The following is a 20,333-nucleotide window of genomic DNA, read 5'->3' as shown; positions in this document are numbered from 1 at the left end:
CATATCCCATTTCGATCGCAAATTTACAAGTATTTGAAATAATAAAATTTGTATAGTTTTAAAATTAATTACTGCAAATATATTTTAAGTCAATGAACTCAAAATTCATGTTCATATTTGAATAATTTGTATTTTGTTTGGAAACTATACTAAATAATTTAAATGAAGCAATTTTTTCAGCTGACGATTCTGTCAGTTAATGAATGAATGAATGAGTGTACGACCGTCTGTTTTGGTTGGCTCACACACCGAATGTTAAAACATACAACACATATCTGAAATAAAATTGCACTTAATTCCTAGCATATACAAATAAGATACCCAACTACATCCATTTTATAGAAAACTAAAACACATCTATTTCACTATGGCTTACATGAAGGTTCTTTTCTTTATCTATTTTTTTTTTTCATTAATAGTTGTTAATTGGCGTAGTCATAATTGAAATCTATGAAAATTACTATGAATATTCAATATAGAAGAGAGTATGACACGTTTTTAAAGACATAACTAGTGGCTTGTAGGGACATAAGTCCCTAAAAAGCTCAAATGGAAAAGAAATTATTGTAATATTCAAACGAACTCAGAATCAAATTGTCTATGAGTCAGGATAGATATCCCAGTAGCCTACAACATATCTTTTGTGTAAAAAAAAACAGTTTGTCTTTGTTTGCTTTTGTTGATGTTATTTTCAATAAAGAATTTGAATGATCCCAGAGGTTTAGCTGCTAAAGGCAGCAAACATGTTTATGAATAACTAGGGTTGCTTTCAGAGAGGTGAAAGCCAGTTGAGCGGAACAAACGTGATTTGATATTTGTATAAGTAACTAAATGTAAAAAGGTCAATAGATTTATTTACTAATGCTGGTTTTAAAGATTAAAATTATAATAACTCAAATTTACCTCTTCGAGAAGTGCATTATGGTAGTTTTGACCAGGAAAATATTACAGTAGTTGGAATCTGATATTAACATCCAAAAAGTAAAGTATAAAAATGAGAAAGGTAATTTAACATTCAAATGCAACTGTAGCCTACAACAAAAAAACATTGGGCTACATTTTTCACCCTTACAATCGGTTAAAGTATTTAAGTATAAAAAAACAGTAACTATAAAAAAAAACGAGTATTAAAGTATAACAACAGGCGGGGAAATTTGACATTTAAATTCAACCGTGCAACATAAAATGGCTGAAATGTAGGCCTAAACATAAGTAATAAGTAAACATCGCATTCAGCTGATTTAAGTGAAAACAGAATAATATAATAAGTAGGGAAGACATGCCTTAAATATACAATGTAGATAATATAATTAGAAATTAGTAGCCTACTTCTGGACAGGCCTAGACAATTATCCATACCGTGGTTAAAAGTGTACTTCTATAAGCCCAGGTTTACTTATCAACGGTTGTAACTGGACGTATGTATAGTCCGTGGCTTGGCAATCAAATAACAGTATTTGTATAGGATGGGCTACTGTTATCAACATTTGAAATAACTGAATTGTTACCAAATTACTGTTTCACAAAATGCAGATTCCATTTTCAGCCGAGCCATTAAAATGAGGATTTGCCGAACAATTATTAATATTACAGAATAGTATATAATGATATACAACTTTTCACATTCCATAATTATACAGGGTGTTCATTTGAAAACTTTCCATATCTGTTGTGTGCAAAGGTAAGGCTTTAAACACTTGTTTGTTCTCATTTCCCCCTAATTTGGACATCCCAAATCCAATAAAATTATTTTCAATTTCAAAAAATGCCCCATAAGGGCCCAATTTGGGGGGTAAGGGTGCTTTTTGAGAAATTTTCAAATGTAAACATGGGTTGTGTGATACATCAATTTAAAGGTCTAATCACCCCGACCATTTTGGTGCAATAAAAATGTAATTGTCTTTAACCGTATTTACAGGGTGGGTCAAAACGTTTTAAAAAAGGACTTTGAAGTTAAGTACCGTATTACCCGAACTACTGAACGGAACAGCGCCAAATTTCTTTCCAAGCTTATTCTTGATCTACTCTTTAAGATAACTTGTAATAAGGGCATTTTCCGTGTTATTTTCTATTTTTTTTTTAATCTCAAATTTGAAGAATAAAAGAAAGCTGAAAACTCAAAATTCTTAAATAGCAAGGTATAAAAAATGTCATGCCACGTGAAAGGTCCTTTTTTAACAAACATTTTACGTATTTAAGTTTTCTTTCTATCTCTTACCGTTTAAAAATTGCAGTAGAAAAACGGAATTTTCTATGGTAAAATTATAACTAGTTTTCTAACAAAACACATTGCACTTTGTTCAACGATGTATTATGATTAATTACAAATTGATCAACTACTTTTACTTGTGTCAGTTCATCTTGGACCCTTCATCCTGTTCTTTCTCATTGGTAACTGAGCCAGTTTCAGAAATGTCTTAACTAAATCATTTACAGCTTTATGACTTAAGGTCTTACTTGGATATTTATTGTTAAACACTTTGCAGTTATCCTGAAACACTTTTGTTCTGTCCAATAAGTAAAAATAAAGTCTATTTTTTAAGTGTACACCATATTCGATTAGATACTACAGAAAATAGTACTTTTTGAAATTAGTACTACCATTGACTAGTCAATGGTACTACAGAAAGCGGCCCACATGTAGGTTGTCCTCATCAGCTATAAGACTTGTTTTTCACAAAGTAAAACGTAATGACTTGTTTGTCAATCAGGGTATCAATAATTATGAATTGTTTCCTTCAGTTAATGCACCATTAAATGTGTCTAGAGACGAACTTTGACTGTTTGATTAGAAAACTAGTTACAATATTACTATGGAAAATTCAGTTTTTCTACTGCAATTTTTAAACGGTAAGAGATAGAAAGAATACTTAAATACGTAAAATGTTTGTTAAAAAAGGACCTTTCACGTGGCATGACATTTTTTATACCTTGCTATTTAAGAATTTTGAGTTTTCAGCTTTCTTTTATTCTTCAAATTTCAGATTTTTTTTAAATTAGAAAATAACATGGAAAATGCCCTTATTACAAGTTATCTTAAAGAGTAGATCAAGAATAAGCTTGGAAAGAAATTTGGCGCTGTTCTGTTCAGTAGTTCGGGTAATACGGTACTTAACTTCAAAGTCCTTTTTTAAAACGTTTTGACCCACCCTGTAAATACGGTTAAAGATAATTACATTTTTATTGCACCAAAATAGTCGGGGTGATTAGACCTTTAAATTGATGTATCACACAACCCATGTTTACATTTGAAAATTTCTCAAAAAGCACCCCTACCCCCCAAATTGGGCCCTTTTGGGGCATTTTTCGAAATTGAAAATAATTTTATTGGATTTGGCATGTCCAAATTAGGGGGAAATGAGAACAAACAAGTATAAAAAGCCTTACCTTTGCACACAACAGATATGGAAAGTTTTCAAATGAACACCCTGTATGTTAGTTTTGCTATGGTCAAATGTACAAATCCAAATGTTCTCTTTTCTTTTGGTCAGTATGTAATAATTTGCTAGAATCATTGACTTTATATAAAGTCAAAGCTAGAATACTGTAGATGGTTTGTTAAGTTAAGACCATATGCAAGCATTTTTGAAATCGTTTCCCCGTTTAACCTTAACCAACTATTCCATTCCAAAAGTTAAAAAATTATATGGTGCAACACAAATAAACAACCCGATCGCCTACCTATAACCTACACTATACCTTCCTAATCTAACCTTACTTCAAAACACTTAATGTAGTCACGAATACTCATAAACCCCGACCTACCTCCCCACATGCCTAAATCAGTGTTCAATCTGCGTTTTATCAATAAGTGTAATAACTTACTGTACCGTCGATGTAATTAAACATAATATAACCTATGAGGTATTATCGGATTAAATACCGATTTCGATGCGGTTCGATATATCGCTTATTAAATCCTGATTTCTAACATTGGCTGTTTCTAATCAGCTGGCAACACAAATAGGTTCCCAAGAGAGTAGTCACCGGTCCGTATCCCTCCGCTCCTTGTTTATGCTCCGCGCATTGAGAAAGTAGTTCAGTATATTTTCTCGATTTTCAGTGAATTCCGTGCCTTAAAAAAATGTTTTAACGGCATTTTCTTGTTTATTAAAATCATAGGAATGGTTTAAAATCGTTTAAAAGACAAGTATAGAAAGTTCAGAAATACCTTATGATTCTCTTGTTTACATTTTTCTTGTAAACAAAAAAACTGTCATAGCTACTTTAGTCCCATAAGCCCAATGTTAAAAATTTTAAATTTTAAATTCGTTTTAAATTGCATTAGCATTATCTAATTGAAATTTGTTTGTTTACAAACCATCTCATTATTAGTCTAAGTAGTCTTGTTAAGTTTGGCTGAAATGTGTTCAGCCGTTATTGAGTGATGGTGTTATATTGTTTGCATTGAAGTTGATCCAAAAGAGCTTCGCTCGCTTCGCTCGCTCCGCTCAAATATTAGTTTATCAAGGTAGCTTTGGTTTTTTGGTTAAAGTTGATAAAAAGGCTTCCCTGATTGAAATACAGTATTGGAAATTGTCTTCGTGAAATAGGAAAAGGTAAAAAATGGTGTGTTGAAATAAACTTAGTTCTTGGTCAAAACCGCTAAATTAGCATTCCTAACCCTACCCAGTTATTATTACTAAGTCTATGCTCATTTTGTAAAGGTTTAACAAAAGCCTTAAGTAAAGGCATCCGGTTGACAGAACTTAACCCTAAATTTGTTTCTGATCAGCATTTAAGAAAACCACTATTAGCCTAGTGTAAGTATATGTGGTGGTATCCTCCTAAAGGTGCGATTGATTTACACATTCTACCAAAAAAGAGCCTATTCAACGTCTAATTACTAACTATTTTGCGACTGGTTAGGGTTCCATTACCCAGTTATCGAAACTAATCACGACATTAATATTTTTGGTTAGTTTTAAGAAACGGAAATTACCTCTATGTTCTACTGTTAAATATATAGGTTCTCCCTTTACTGCCGTGCATGCTAGGCTATATTATTTGAACCTTTTTTTGCTTGGATCAACAAAGCACTTAAGTACTTAATGAACAAATACCTGTAAGAACCTACTTCATCTTTATTCCCAAATTGTTTTCTAAGAGTAAACCTTGAGGTTATTCCACTTCATACAAAATAATGATTAAACACTACAATAAATGTCAATATAAATGTTAGTAAATTTACAAAAAAGTGTGGAATAAATCTTAAACATATGTTTTGAAATCAAAACAAAAAGAAGATCTTCATTTAATCTGGAATTGTTTCGTTAATCTTGAAAACAATTTATTTCGACTTTGACATAACTAAAATGTCTTGATTATTATGGGTTACGTTATCCCTTTATATAGTTGGTTTTATATAGTATAAATTACATTGCGGAATTGACTGGCAAATGAGTAATCCAAATGTAATATTGCTTAGTTTCTTAATGATAAATCACAATCAGCTGTATTATAGTAAACAAAAATCAGCAGTAAATGGCTTCTAATGCTATTCTTATGGAGAACATTTTACGTTATATCTCGTTTTTTGGTAACTTTATGGGAATTTCACTATTTTTCCCGCCGTCACGGGGTTGAGACCTTTAATTTGAGCCCTCCCCCGTCATTCTACGATTTTGCCGCAAAGAATCGGCTTACGTAATTAATATATACATAGATTGTTTGCTTAAATATAGAATTTTGAATGAAAGGAAAGAATAAAAAAAATTTAATAAAAAAATGTTAACATTAACATTTAACATTAAAAATTTAAATTGATTTATTTATAATTCTCTAATTAAATCCCATCTCCTTCTCCACGCCTCTCTCATATCGTTTTATTTGTTAATTTACGCCAATCCCTACCCTTTATTAATACCCACACTACTCCCACACATATACAGTAATGGAGTAATGTCCATGTACGTGTTCTTCCCAATTTATGTTTCGTTTTCCAAACCAATACTCCCTTATATTACCTAAAAATAGGGCATATATAAACAAAATGATAAACTGTTTCATATTATTCTCAAGAATTGCACAAACTACAAACGAGATTTTTATTCGTCATCCATGGTTTGTGGTTAAAATCAACAAAATCTTCTCGGGACTGAATTCTGTCAGAGCCTTTGAATTCAAGGGTTGGTTGATAATTGTGATCGATGTCCATAACAATTAAAGATAGTTAATTATTACTTTAAAAAGTTCCCTATTAAGTATTACTAGAGATCGTCCAGTGGTTCAAGGCTCAACCAAAAATTGTCGATGTACACTCTCTATTTTCACCCCACACTCCAAATAAAACACGTGATTGGAATTTCCTTAATTTATTTTGATGTTCTGTTTATATTTCGTCACCAGCATGGCAACCCATAAGGCTCATGTAAATTTTAAAATGTATTTTCTTGCTTATTTTTGAGCCAATTTTATTTTATAAAATAATCCTGCATATCTACAGGAAAATATATTTCTAACAGTATGCGTAGATTTACCATGCGATGCTCACGAGCTGAGAAAAAGGTTTTAAAGAAACATGCTTGCCTATTAATATATAGATTGTCTAGACAGTGAATTCCGTGTTTATTACAAACTAAGGTTTAATTAACTGTTCATATAAAAGCTTTAACTAGACCACGTTAGTCTAATTATGCAGTAATATTGTTACATTATAATAAACCGTGATCTTTTGAACGCATTTAGTTTATTTTAAGTAGTTACTTCCATTGGATGTTTCTATGAGAAAATATATAAAAAACAGTTTATGTAATTTTAAGAGTGTTTGAAATTCATTATGTAGCTCCTGGACCTTAAGTTTAACTAAGTATAGTTCGGCCGCTTAGAAAGCGACCTCCTCTAGCATTGGTTTAGCATTAGCACGCAGGTCGTTTTCTATGCGGCCGAACTATAGTAGGTACCTTATAATAGTATATTTTTTGGGTATCTTCGTTTGTTTATCTTAAACGATTTGCATGGGAGTAGACACGCTGTTCCGTGGTTATCTAAGAAATGTAAAGCATTTTAGTTTGCATAAACAGTTTACAAGAACCGGTTTGGTTATTTTCAAGCTAAATATTCAAGTTTGTTTGTATTTGGTAGGTGTAAAACATTCAACCAGTGAATGATTTGTAGAGAATGAAATTAAATGGAGATTATAAGAGGAGAAAAAAAATGAACTCACTTTTGGGATAGGAGAACAAGCACTGTTTTATTTACTTTTTGATACACAACATGTGTTAGCAATAGAGAATAATTTAATTTGATTAAGAACACATGTTAGTTGCAAGGAAAAGAGATGTACATTAAATAAAACATAGAGTGTTAAATAATATGAATGGTTAAAGTTTACTGAACATACCGGGGGCCTTGAATCCCCAATGGATTCAACAAAAACAGTTCACGAATCCACAGTTGGCAGGGGAAACACTTTGTGGGCAGATCTTCTGAGGTTGCCACTTGATGTTTTTAAGTCTATCACTCGCACAACCCCATCAGCCCCTGGATGAACTGCTGTAATTCGAGCGAGAGGCCACGAGAGAGGTGGTGAGTCCATATGTACCAAAACAAGGTCACCCACTTCAAGATTTTTTGATTTCCGAGTCCACTTGGTACGTTGTTGCAAGTTGTTTAAGTATTCTAGGTGCCATCTATGCCATATGCGTTGATGAAATGCTTGAACTAGCTGCCATTGCTTGAGACGGTTTTCAGGAACTGTCAGGAGATTAGGTTCAGGTACTGCTGTGAGGGGTGCACCAATCAGGAAGTGTCCGGGAGTCAGTGCTGCGAGATCCGAAGGATCATTTGAAAGAGGTGTCAGTGGTCGGGAATTGAGCATTGCTTCGATTTGGGTCAACAATGTGATGAATTCAATGAGTGTTAAGACTGAGTTTCCCATTACTCGACGGAGATGATGTTTCACATTCTTTACAGACGATTCCCACAATCCTCCTTGATGCGGAGCGGCTGGTGGATTAAAATGAAAATTGATGCCTTTAAGTGAAGAGAATCGTTGAATCTTCCGTTTGGAGTCTTGACAATAAAGAGATTTTTCAACAATCTTGCGTAGGGTAGAGTCAGCACCAATGAAGTTGGACCCACAATCCGAGTAAATGTCGGAAGAATGTCCTCTGCGAGATACAAATCGAGTCATTGCAGCAATGAAAGATTCAGTCGTTAGGTCTGTTACTACTTCCAAATGTACAGCTTTCGTGACGAGGCAGATGAAAGTACAAAAGTATGACTTTATGTGTCTCACTGCCTTGAGGTTGAAGATTTTAACAGTAAAAGGCCCTGCATAATCTATGCCGGTGTGGAGGAAAGGTCGAGCAGGAGTTACACGAGACTGAGGGAGATCAGCCATGAGAGGACACACATTTCTAGGTTTGACTTTGAAACATCTGACACATTTATGGATACGAGAGCGTATGGCACAACGGACAGACAGTATCCAAACATGTTTGTAAAGTAATGCTTGAGTAAGCTGAGGGCCTGAATGAAGATTGTAGATATGGTAGTGGTCAATGAGGAGATTTACCACATGATGCTTTTTTGGCAGAATAATGGGATGTCGAGCATCTTCAGGAAGTGATGTCTGAGAAAGACGTCCTCCAACACGCAATAATCCAAATGAGTCAATGAAAGGTGAAAGACGTTGTAAACGAGTGGAGCAAAATGATTTCCGTTTGAGGCAGTTGATTTCTTCTGTGAATACTTCTTTTTGTACAAGTTTAAAAATGTGATATTTTGTGTCTTTCAGTTCCTGTGTTGAGATGAAACCTTGGCGTTTTTCAGAACCTTTACAGTTGTGTATGAAACGAAGGACGTAAGCAAAAATCCTAAGAAGTCGTTCCCATGAAGAATATTTAATGAGAAGATTGGTCAGCGTAGATTCAGTGGTAGTTGACACAAGTACAGTTAGAGGAGTGTGTTTTACTTCATCTAATGTTGAGATCTGTAGGTGAAAAAGTTACATCAGGCCAGTTTGAAGGGGGAAGAGAAAGCCAAGAAGGCCCTGACCACCAAAGGGGGTGAGACACAAGCTCAGTGGCTAGAATACATCTTGAAGCACAATCAGCAGGGTTTTCCTTGCTAGGGATGTAACGCCAACAGTGATAGGGGACAAGTTCTTGTGTTTGGGCGACTCTGTTAGCCACGAATGTTTTCAGCCTGTAAGATGGAGTTTGAAGCCATGTCAAGGTTACTGAAGAATCACACCACAAATAACATTGGTTGAGTGAAATTAAGGGTTTGAATGAAGAACAACAGAAGTTTACGAGTTGAGCTAATAAGTGGGCAGCGCAGAGTTCTAATCGTGGAAGAGTCACCTTCTTGAGAGGGGCGACTCTAGTTTTAGATAAAACCATACGTGTAGTCACTTCTCCGTTGGGTTGGGAACATCGTACATAGACAACAGCTGAAAACCCACGTTCAGAGGCGTCTGAGAAGCCGTGAAGTTCAACACTAGAATTTGGAGAGATTTTCAATGCTCTAGGGATCTGAATGTCTGCAAGTGCTGGTATCGCTGAGATAAAGTTACTCCAAATTGCACTAAGTTCTGGAGTGAGAGGTTCATCCCATTGTAGACCGGTCGTCCAGAGAAGTTGAATAAAACATTTCGCTGTCATAGTACATGGGCTAAGAAATCCACAAGGATCGTATATTTTAGCGACTAGACTGAGAACGTGACGTTTAGTTAGTGTTTTTGGCGGTAGGTTGAGATGAAATGAAAAATTGTCCGAGTCTGGAGACCAGTGTAGGCCAAGAATTGAGAAATGGGGATCAGGTGTATTTTCAAGAAAGACTGGAGAGTCTTTATGAGTGTCTGGAAGAGACTGAAGAAGCTCGGGAGAATTTGAAGTCCATTTTCGAAGTTCAAAGTGTCCACGGTTGAGTAGTTGAATGAGTTGATTTTGAAGGTTCTTTGCTTCATCTACCGTGTCTGCTCCAGTTACAATGTCGTCTACGTAAGTCTGAGTGCGCAAGACATTTGCTGCTTCAGGGAAGTCTTTACCTTCGTCTTCAGCTAACTGGTGGAGGGTACGAATCGCTAAGTAGGGTGAGCTATTTACTCCAAAAGTCACTCGAGTGAGTTTGTATGTGGATATATCTTCAGAGGGATTGTCACGCCACAAGACGAGTTGGAACAGTTGATCGGAAGGTTTGATTAAGATTTGAAGATACATTTGGCGAATATCGCAAGTGAAAACGATATTGTGTATTCTGAAATGTAGCAATATATCACAAATGTTGGTCTGTAATTTAGGGCCGGTCATGAGAGAATCATTGAGGGAAATTCAGCTGGTTTTGCAGCTTGCATCATAAACGATTCGGAGTTTAGTTGAGGTACTGGATGGTTTCACAACTGCATGGTGTGGCAAGAAATAGTGAGGAGAGTTGATATCTAGATGAGGTAGTTTTACCATATGACCTTGAGAGATGTGTTCATTTATATTGTCAGAGTAAGATTTATACAAATCAGGAGAGAGTGTAAAACGTCGTTCAAGTGAGTGAAAACGTCGTTCTGCGATGAGTTTGGAAGATCCTAAAGGTGGATGATTTTCTTTAAATGGTAGCTGAACTAAGTAACGGCCATTTTCGTCCCTAGAGTGGGTAGCTTTAAACAGATCTTCACACTGTTGCTCTTCAACCGATATCTTTGAGGGTACAGATAATTCCTCTAATTTCCAAAATTTCTGTAGAGAGTTATGCAATTCGTTGTCAACCGTTGAGAGCAGAGAGATGGATGGAGTGTTGGCAGGCTGGGAATCGGTTGAACAAGGTGCATTCCCCATAACAACAAAGCCAAAGTGAGTTCCCATCATGTTAGGCATGTTAGGGCCGAGAGAATAGTTTTCATTCGTTAAAAGAAGAGGGAAGAGAGAAGCTCCAATCAGCATGTCAATGGGCCCTGATAAGTGGAAGCTGGGATCAGCAAGGGGGTAAGGTTTTACTTTCAATAGAACTCTTTGTGATATTTGAGATCTAGGGAGATTGACAGATATTTTATCAAGTATGTGCACTTCATGGTTGGATGCAACTAATTTTCCTGCCAGTGTGTTAACAGTGAGGTTCACAATACCCTTTGTGAGAGTTGGAGATTGAGAAAGACCAACTACTTGTAAGTTGGATTTGAAACGAGGTGCATTCAGTAGTTGAGCAGCTTTTTCACTAATAAAATCACACATGCTGCCACTATCAATCAATGCTCTGAACACATGAGAAACGTTATTTTGAGCAGTAACTTTAACCAGTGTTGTGCCTAAAATTACAGTTTTAGGGATTTGATTAGCAGGACTGGCTTCCTGTGAGCAAAGAGGTACGGTAGGTTTTTCATTCGAAACATGAGTGGTTGATGGTTGTGATGATGTAGAACCTTGAGATGTCTTGTCATGTTCAAAATGAAGTAAGGTGTGATGACGTTTGTGGCATTTGAAGCAAGATGCTTTAGACTTACATGTTTTAACATCATGTTTTCCGAGGCAAGAGACACATCTGTTGTTGTCCTTTACGGTTTTAAAACGTTCATTTGAAGAAAGAGAGAGAAAGCTAGGACAAGCATAAACCTTGTGGCCAGTTGATGAGCAGACAAAGCAGGGAAATGAGAAAGGATTTTTTGAGTTGTCTTGATTTGATGGAGTTGGAGTAGAGACCATTGTAACTTTCTGAGCTTGAATGAAAGAGGGCTTGGATGTGAAAGATTTGGGTTTAAAATTTGAATTGTGGTTGTTCGTACTTTGAGCAAACTTGGTATGTAACACAGCGTCTTCCATTTGGTTACACTCTTGATTAAGAAACTTGACTATTTCGACTACTTCTGGTAGAGAATGTGTTTCGCATTTTATATTAATTCTAAAAGCCTCTAGTTGTTTTAGAAGGTCATTGTCTAGTTTTCGTAAGAGTATGGTGGACAACAGAGGGTTAGAGTTAGAAGTAATGTCACAGTCAAGAGCTTTAAGTGCTTCTGTGTGTTCATAAAACAAGTTGAGGAACGTTCTGAGACATTTGTTTGAGGTAGAGGAAATGTCCGGTAGGTCGATCAGTTTGTTGAGGTGAAGTGTAGTTAACCTTCGGGTGTTGTGGTATCTGTCTCTGAGGAGCTGATAGGCAATTGAGTAATTGGCTGAAGTGATACTGAAAGCTTTTACGAGATTTAGTGGTTCATTTTTGAGCACGCTGAGAAGATATTGAAATTTAGTGACGTTTGAAATGCTTTCATTCAGATGGATGCTAGTGTCAAATAAGTTGATGAAACTTACCCACTGTAGAGGAGAACCATCAAACGTGATGAGGTCTAGTTTTGGGAGTCTTACGTGAGCAGATGATGAAGCTGAGATGTCACTAATTCTTGTTGAATCTTTACTTTCTTCTGGAACATCTTGCGGCTGCTGTTGGAGAAGGGCTTCAATCCGAGACTTGGCTTCGACGAATAGCAGTCGCAGTTTGTCTTCAGTGTCACTTACTGCATCCAAATCTAATTCTTCTGATATATGTTCCAAGGCTCTTTCCAGGTAATTTTCATAGGCTTCATGTTTCTTTTCTAACTGGTTCGAGAAGTTGTTTAAAGTTCTGATTTGTATCACTGACAAGATTGAGGGGGAAAGTGTTTCAAGCTCTTGTACAGATTTGAGAATCTTTTCAAAAGAATTTTGTATGAGAAGGGTTGATTTGTTGAAGTTTGAGAGTGAAATTGATCTGGTAGCCATATTGGACAAAACAAATGGAGTGAAACTTTACTAAGAATTAGATAGAGTTTGTGACACTATGAGAGTGGGGAGAAACATAAAGAGATTGAATGATAAAATAAAGATATTTCGATAGCTTGAAAGTGTTCTGAAAATTGAATCCAAAGACTGAAATTCAAAATCCGGCTCGAAGGACCAATGAATGATTTGTAGAGAATGAAATTAAATGGAGATTATAAGAGGAGAAAAAAAAATGAACACACTTTTGGGATAGGAGAACAAGCACTGTTTTATTTACTTTTTGATACACAACATGTGTTAGCAATAGAGAATAATTTAATTTGATTAAGAACACATGTTAGTTGCAAGGAAAAGAGATGTACATTAAATAAAACATAGAGTGTTAAATAATATGAATGGTTAAAGTTTACTGAACAACCAGTTTAAAGATTTCTTTTTAGATAGTTTCCCAGAATATTCCAATTTTTTGTTTCAAAGCGGAAAAGCTTCTAAAGCTTTAGTTTGTTCAAACATTTTCAAGTAGGGTAACCAGGTGCAGAATCCCGATAAGAGAATCTCGTAGCTATAGCTGGGAAAGGTTAGGCTTACGAATAGGTTTGCTGAATATAAATAGTCCAATTTGTACTCAAACCATCTTAGCAGAAAAATGAATGCTTTGTATGGCTCGTGACAAGACTGGTTTTGTATTTTTCATGTTTAAAGATGACAAATTACAGAACAATTAACACGGGTAAATTGTTCATCAAGAAACACATAAGGTTAATTAAGAACTGAGGACAAGAGACACTTAACGTCAAGTTAATTAAACCTTCTTCGTTTCTCCCCGACCTGTTCGTTGAAGACGTCTATTGTTCAAAGGGTCAAGTACTGGTGAGTGAAATACTACTGAAGTTCTGGATTGTTGTAAAATAACATCACTGACTTATATAACATTTAAATTTAATTGTAACCATACAACACTTTATTGCATTACTATTAACGATACAAAGAAACTGACGAACGTGAGTAAGTGTATAGCTCTCTTAACAGCAACGAAGATTAGTATATTAGCACATCAACACTATTAGTATATTATATAAAAATGCTGATTATACATCGAAACACTTAAATTGTTTTGGAGGTAGGTGGAAATCCTTTTTTTTTATTGGCAGGTGTAGAATGCTTCCTCGGTCCGTGGACTCACACCAACCTACCAGGCATACCATTCTTACGGACACTGCGTTAGTGTATTGGGATTGGGACACGCCGAACCTCTATTTACTTAACCTTATCCACATCTGGAGGGTATCCAGTAATATAAGGCCGAGCAAGAACGATCTTTATCGTGTCAATGTTCTGCGACGTGAAGACTACACCGGTCTCCGCTAAATGAGACTCGATTATAGCCGCCTATCCCACGCGAAGAAAGCTGTCCCACAGAAAACTATCTGTCCGTGCCATGGCAGGACAGATAGTTCGAGCTGGCGACTTTTCTCATTTTAAACTTATAGACTTGAAAATGCCGGGGGTCTGAAAATACTGGGTTACGAATAAATAGATCCCGCTGTGCAGCCTTTCCCCCCACAATCGGATAACATATACGGGAAGGTCCAACGTCTCTCGACTCAGCATCCCATTCGCGCTGTTTGCGAACGAAGCTGCGGTCGCGCTCTTCTCTGTCAGATGTATCTCTGTGAACCTCAGTCTTCCGTCGGTAGATTGTCTGTGTGTGTGTGTGATTTTCACATAAATGAGATGGGAACTATCCTGGCCATCACCATCATTGCAGATTTGGATACTTACTACGAAGAACCAAGGATAAAATATAATTTTGACGGGGTAGCCTATTCTACAAGAGACTAATTTCTATATGCTGTTTCTATAAAATAAAATGCGCCGCTAGCCAATACAACAAGGAATATCTACTTAAGTATCCAAGAGTCAATGCTTAAATTTAATTACATGAATATATGAGTTTCATTAAAACACATTACGACATTTGATGGCTCCAAAAAATAATTGGTGTAAGGAGATTCACGACAATCAGGTCTAATTGAAACACACTAAACGGCTAGAATGTAGCCTACTAACTGTTAGTTGTATGAGCAGTGAGGTTAACAACTGGTAGCATACGAGGAGGTTTGTTTGTACCAGCCCAGTGATACCATTTACTGTGTTGTTTCTTGTCCATTGAACAGGAAGTGCTGATAACACAGATACACGTGTGTAATAGCTTCTCCCCAATAGCAATAGACCCCTCTTCCAACAATATTAGGCTGATAACATTCTTATTTGAGTTTTTATGTTAATCGTTTATGATGAATAGTATACGAATTGGGATATTTGTCATAAAAGTTAAAACTATTAAAAGAATTAGTTTACTATAAAAATCATTTTATTTGGTAATGATACCTTATTTTACTTCCATTTTGTGATGGTTTTCTTATTTTTCAGTGTCTAACCTACACTTCTATAAAGAATAAAAGCATCCGATTAAAAATCCCCTTCTGTGAAATGCGTGTAGAATACAAATTATCCAAAACAACTTCAAATGACATCTCAAGTCAAGTTAATTTGATACAGTTGTAAAAGAATTCTTTATATTGCGTATTTAATATGCAATCAGTCTAGAGAAGTATACATTTCAGTTTTTGTTTACTTTGCTTTCTTACATATATTATATATGATAATTTAAATTGTATTTATTCCTTAAATATTGGAAATCTGTACTGTTCAATGTGTACCGAGGGCATGTTTAATTAAATAAAAAGGTATGTATACTCTTTGACTGTTATCAAATATTCAACGGTATGAGTTATATAGATCTGTCACAAAATACAATCGTCATATTCTAACATGGAAAGACTAATGGTTTATATTTTTTTTTTACAACAAAAAGGTGCTTAATATTTGCCTTGAAGTTGGTTACTTTAATCTATTTTATAACCGTGGTCGATTGAGCCGAAAGTATGTAATATGTTCGACACAAAGGCTTTCATTATTTCATTTTGGTCAAGTTTCAAGGCATGTACCGAATGTTATATAGTTAGGGGTTTAGTTTATCTAGATGAATTTCATAAAAGCAGGAGCCTGAGGCAAATGTTAAACAAGTCAGTTTTCAGGCTGATGCGAATCTTTCGCTAGCGCCATATAATATAATACATATTCATGGGGTCTGCTTTCTCCTTTTACACGTTAGGGATTTCCTGCAAACCCCAAAAACACCACCTTTTATCCTTGTATTTTCTAGAGTATTACGGTGGTAAAAATACCATTCAGGTAAGGTTATTTGGTCTATAATTCAAACCATGTATTTATCATGTAATGTTTATATCTAGAGATACATCTCTTATTCTCCTGTTCTCTCACTTTGATGAAGAATGTATTTCCAATTAAATCGAAAATGGTAATTACTTTGTAATAAGTATATTACTATTACTGCCTCAATTATATTCAGCAATATTAATTTAACAGTGATATATTTTGACATTTTAACGGTGACCTGATGTATTTTACCTTCTCTTCCCTATTCATAGTTTGTTTGGAGAAAGTATTATTTTCGTTGAAGTTTACGAGTTTGCGTTTTGGGCTGGAACTATTCAGGGCCCCCTGAATCCAAAAAGTGGTTTTCGAAGTGACATGTGTGTGGGTGTAAGGGGCTAGAAAGTGTATAGAGCTACAGACTACACAATGGGCAGGTTTTGATGACATTTGGTATGTTGAGAATACTAACCCATAGGCTAGTATATCCAACAGTGTTTTTTTAGCTAAAATTATTTAAAGCCTTAGTTTTCCCATAAAATAATGAAAATATGGCATTTTCAACTAGAGTGCTAGAAAGAAAGTTGATTTAAATTTAGTATGCTATAGTATTTTTAACTCCAAACAACATCGTACAATTCCCACTCTGTCAAAATTACGGTTCTAAAGTTATTGCAATTTTGTTAATTTTTACCTATAAAATATAATATTCACTTCCACCGCTTACCCATTTTAAGGGTTGTTGAAAAGCTAATGGGAGAAAGTATGTGCCCGTTTGCTGATACCATTTATTGAATATTTACGAGTAAAACAAAATTAATTAATTAATAAGTTGTATCAAGTAAGTTATACAATATACTATAAGTTTCCCAACTGACAAACAACTGTATAGCACTACTGTACTTGTGTATGAGAGTTACATGAATATTGTCGGCGTTTCAGCACTCACCCGACCGTGTGCCAAATACATGGCCGATTGATTGAAAGAGATAGCGCCTCTGTCTGTGTTAATTCAATTCGTTGACCTTCTTCACATTCATTGTACATTGCAAACTGTAGTGTTGTTTATGATAGCTGTAATTTTATGTTACAACCCTATGTTCCGCAGCAGCAAAAATACCTAAAAATCGTATAAATACTTAAACGTATCTTTAAATTGACTTTGCGAAACGTATTTAATGCAGAGGAGAATTTTACTCTGAAATAACAAATTAATGATGCTGGTATTGAGGAAATCATAGAGTTCAAACGTTATGTTTTACTTATAAAGCATTTGTATTGAAAAAATACGGATTACTGTTAAATGCTATGATGACCAAGTATGATGGTACTATGAGCAGACATGGTAACATAATATTCGTCCATCATGATAATTAAATTATACTGAAATTACAAAACATTCGAGTTTTAGGAATTCGGACTATACGTAGTTCATACTACGATATCTAGCTAGTTGTCCCACAGCTTTATGAAGGACTAGCTGCACCCGCGGGCTTCGCCCCGTTTAACTTCATAAGTAATCGCATGGCTCATTCACGTCCTGGTTGAAGTTCGTTCGCTACGCTCACTCACCTTTTGGTTGGAGCTCGTTCGCTGCGCTCATTTGCCTTCAGGTTAGCTCGTTCGCTACGCTAACTCGCCTCCAGGTTGAAGTTCGTTCGCTACGCTAACTCGCCTCCAGGTTGAAGTTCGTTCGCTACGCTCACTCACCTTTTGGTTGGAAATTAGCTGTTGTCATAAATTAAAAAAATAATAATAGTGCTGCACCCTGTTGGTAATCCTTGTAACTTTTATGCTATTGCACATCATAGAACAGAACCAACTTGTTTAATTGAAACAGCTGTTAAGATTCATTAATTCCTTTTAAATATGAAAAATCATAAGATTAATATGGGGAACTACAGAGCCACTGGGGCGGAGCCCGAAAGGGTTTTTGAGATAAGAATATGCCTATATGTTAATCGGGGATGTGAGCTATCATCATGCCAAATTTCAGCCCAATCCGTCCGTTTATGCGTGATTGAGCAACAAACACACACACAAACATACACACAAACTCACAAACTTTCAGATTTATAATATTAGTAAGATTGTCTGACACTCCACATTTCACCAATGAGTCGTACAGTTGTACATTATTACATTACAACTTCAATATCCATTTTGAACTTTTTCTGAAAGACTGACATTTATTTATTACCTGAAGACTGTTTTTTTTTTTTTTTCAGAAGTTATTTATATTTAATATGTTCTGTTTTGTTAAGAATACAAGAATGTTTCTTGTGTTGAAATACATTTTATATTTTTTCATTGACTGGAATTTGTTACTGACTTCGTCCATGAGAGTAAAACCAGAGTAAATCGTGCACTCTGACGACCACAACCCTCCAATGGTCTCATCTACCCATCTTAGTATCTAAGCCGCTTCTTGTCAGGGGTGTTTACTCCTTCTTTTCTCCCAAGGAAAAACACAATTAATAGTGTGAGTTTTGAAGCTAATGAGTGAATTTTATTCAGCATCACCTGTTCTATTTGATCTGTTGATGGCCCTCATTGTGGTAAATGGCGTTAGATAGCACAAAAAGAGGGCAAAATTTGCGGTAAATTTCTGCTAGTCGACCTAGTATTTTCATAGTTGAAGTCTTTAGTATTCTTGGATGGCTTGGATTTACATTTGCGAGTAAGTTAAAGCTATAAGTTATAAGTAACTTAAAAGTTTAAGTTATAAAATACAACAAAAACTTGTATGATACGTATTTTGAACTCAATAAAACTGCAATTATTTGAACAACCGTGGAGTCCAAAACCATCAAAACAGCTTTATTGTGAGTTGATTGATTAAACCAGATAAACATCCTACACTGACACTGTACATTTACCTCAGTTGTTACTGTAACTATCAAACTACTAACTACACTATAATGTACGCTGTACAACCTTTGTTATTTACTTCCGAATAACATTTGCTCCTCTTCCATGATAAAAATTAATATAAAGATAATTTGTTCAGTTTAGCTTTGATTGGCCAAATTATTATTTTAAATAGATTTCTATAGGACTAGTTGATGGTTTTGGACATTACATTATCGCACTTGGTATTATAAAACAACCCCGTCTTATTGCCTTAAATTAGTTGTGTAAAACTTTTTTTCGAGATAGTTCAGGCACTTAAATTGCATGAACTTAATAGTTTATTTCATAACATTAGGACATCATTTTTAGACGCGTTGAAGTTCAACTCTGAAACTTTAAGCATGGAAGGAAAAGACAGTTGGCTCGTGTAATGTACTGTTTTTCGCCGTATTGCACCATTCTAAGCAAACAATTTCAATACAACGTTTTCGTATATTTGTTATCTTTAAACGTTAGCATCTTAGATTACTTTCGCCATTGCTTGCTTTAAAAAACTGTTATACAAATCTATTTATCATTGTAGCCTATACTACTATAAAACACAAATAAAATAATAATTACGATAATAGTATATCTGTCAATCGGAACTGTTTCCTCTTAAAAATCAGCAGTCATCAGTCAAAAGGGGAAAATTTAATACCTGGATATCCTCGACTCCAGTTTACTCTTTTTTTGCCCTACGGATAACATAACTAATGTATCTCCAACACAAGTATTTTTTATGATGAGGATAATGCATTATGTACCGTCGGGTTGTAGATGTGTTTACTTTGGTGTGTTGGACTCTCTCACCTACTATAAACCTATCAGTTCAGGTAATGGAAGCCTTTCAGAAAACGCTGAGTCCAAAACTTCAAGAGGGTGCCTTCACACGCCAGGGATAGCATTCTAGTCTCAATGGTCCAATGGGTTTAGCTGCACTGGTGCATCACAATTATTCTGTTCTGGTCGTACAGCACTCTCCTGTGGAATGTAGACATAGAATTCAATGCTCCGAGACTGAACAACATCATATGAACGAGTTTGTCCGGCTAGATCGGGCTAACGCTTGTTTTGGGGCACTTTCTGGCTGCTTCCTCCCACACCCAATGAAAGAAGCTATGCAGGAAGTAAGGCCCCAGACAGCCGAGTCCGGAGAGAAGCTGGGTAAGATACTATTCTACTTTTCAGTCCTCTCACTCAACCGACCCTAAGAGATCTTTAATGAGTCTCACATCTACGAGCCATAGTCCATGGATAGACTCAAACCCATCTTCTTCGGTCATCCTTCTTCAGGTAGTGTCGCCAAACTTCCATTTGGCTCTCTTGGGTATCGGTACGACTGAAAACACCGTCCCTATCAAATATCCACATTACCTCAAAAGCAAGAAATCACTCCCGGGACTACGATGAAAGCTGGCTCTGACCTTTTGCTTTACGCCGAAGCAATACTAAGACCATTATTATTTCTCCTCTGGACCACTGCCATCTCTCCTCTGAGTTGTTTATTTTGGA

At 35.6% G+C, this 20,333-nt stretch overlaps 3 protein-coding genes across 3 annotated transcripts; all 3 read right to left on the bottom strand.

Moving 5' to 3' along the window:
- Positions 1-7,381: 7,381 nt before the first annotated feature.
- Positions 7,382-8,344, bottom strand: LOC129001106 (uncharacterized). Its single transcript, XM_054428288.1, has one exon. The coding sequence runs from the start codon at positions 8,342-8,344 to the stop codon at positions 7,382-7,384; it is 963 nt and encodes a 320-aa protein (XP_054284263.1).
- A 574-nt stretch (positions 8,345-8,918) lies between these two features.
- Positions 8,919-10,166, bottom strand: LOC129001099 (uncharacterized). Its single transcript, XM_054428274.1, has one exon. The coding sequence runs from the start codon at positions 10,164-10,166 to the stop codon at positions 8,919-8,921; it is 1,248 nt and encodes a 415-aa protein (XP_054284249.1).
- A 111-nt stretch (positions 10,167-10,277) lies between these two features.
- Positions 10,278-12,686, bottom strand: LOC129001088 (uncharacterized). Its single transcript, XM_054428262.1, has one exon. It carries the CDS (start codon positions 12,684-12,686, stop codon positions 10,278-10,280), a length of 2,409 nt encoding a protein of 802 aa, XP_054284237.1.
- Positions 12,687-20,333: the final 7,647 nt, after the last annotated feature.

The sequence above is a fragment of the Macrosteles quadrilineatus genome, unplaced genomic scaffold (genome assembly GCF_028750875.1).
Source record: "Macrosteles quadrilineatus isolate MER2022 unplaced genomic scaffold, UCM_ALF_1.0 Scaffold_1__1_contigs__length_201487025, whole genome shotgun sequence".
NCBI classification, from domain to species: Eukaryota; Metazoa; Arthropoda; class Insecta; order Hemiptera; family Cicadellidae; genus Macrosteles; species Macrosteles quadrilineatus.
This window is presented reverse-complemented; position numbering and strand designations above follow the sequence as displayed.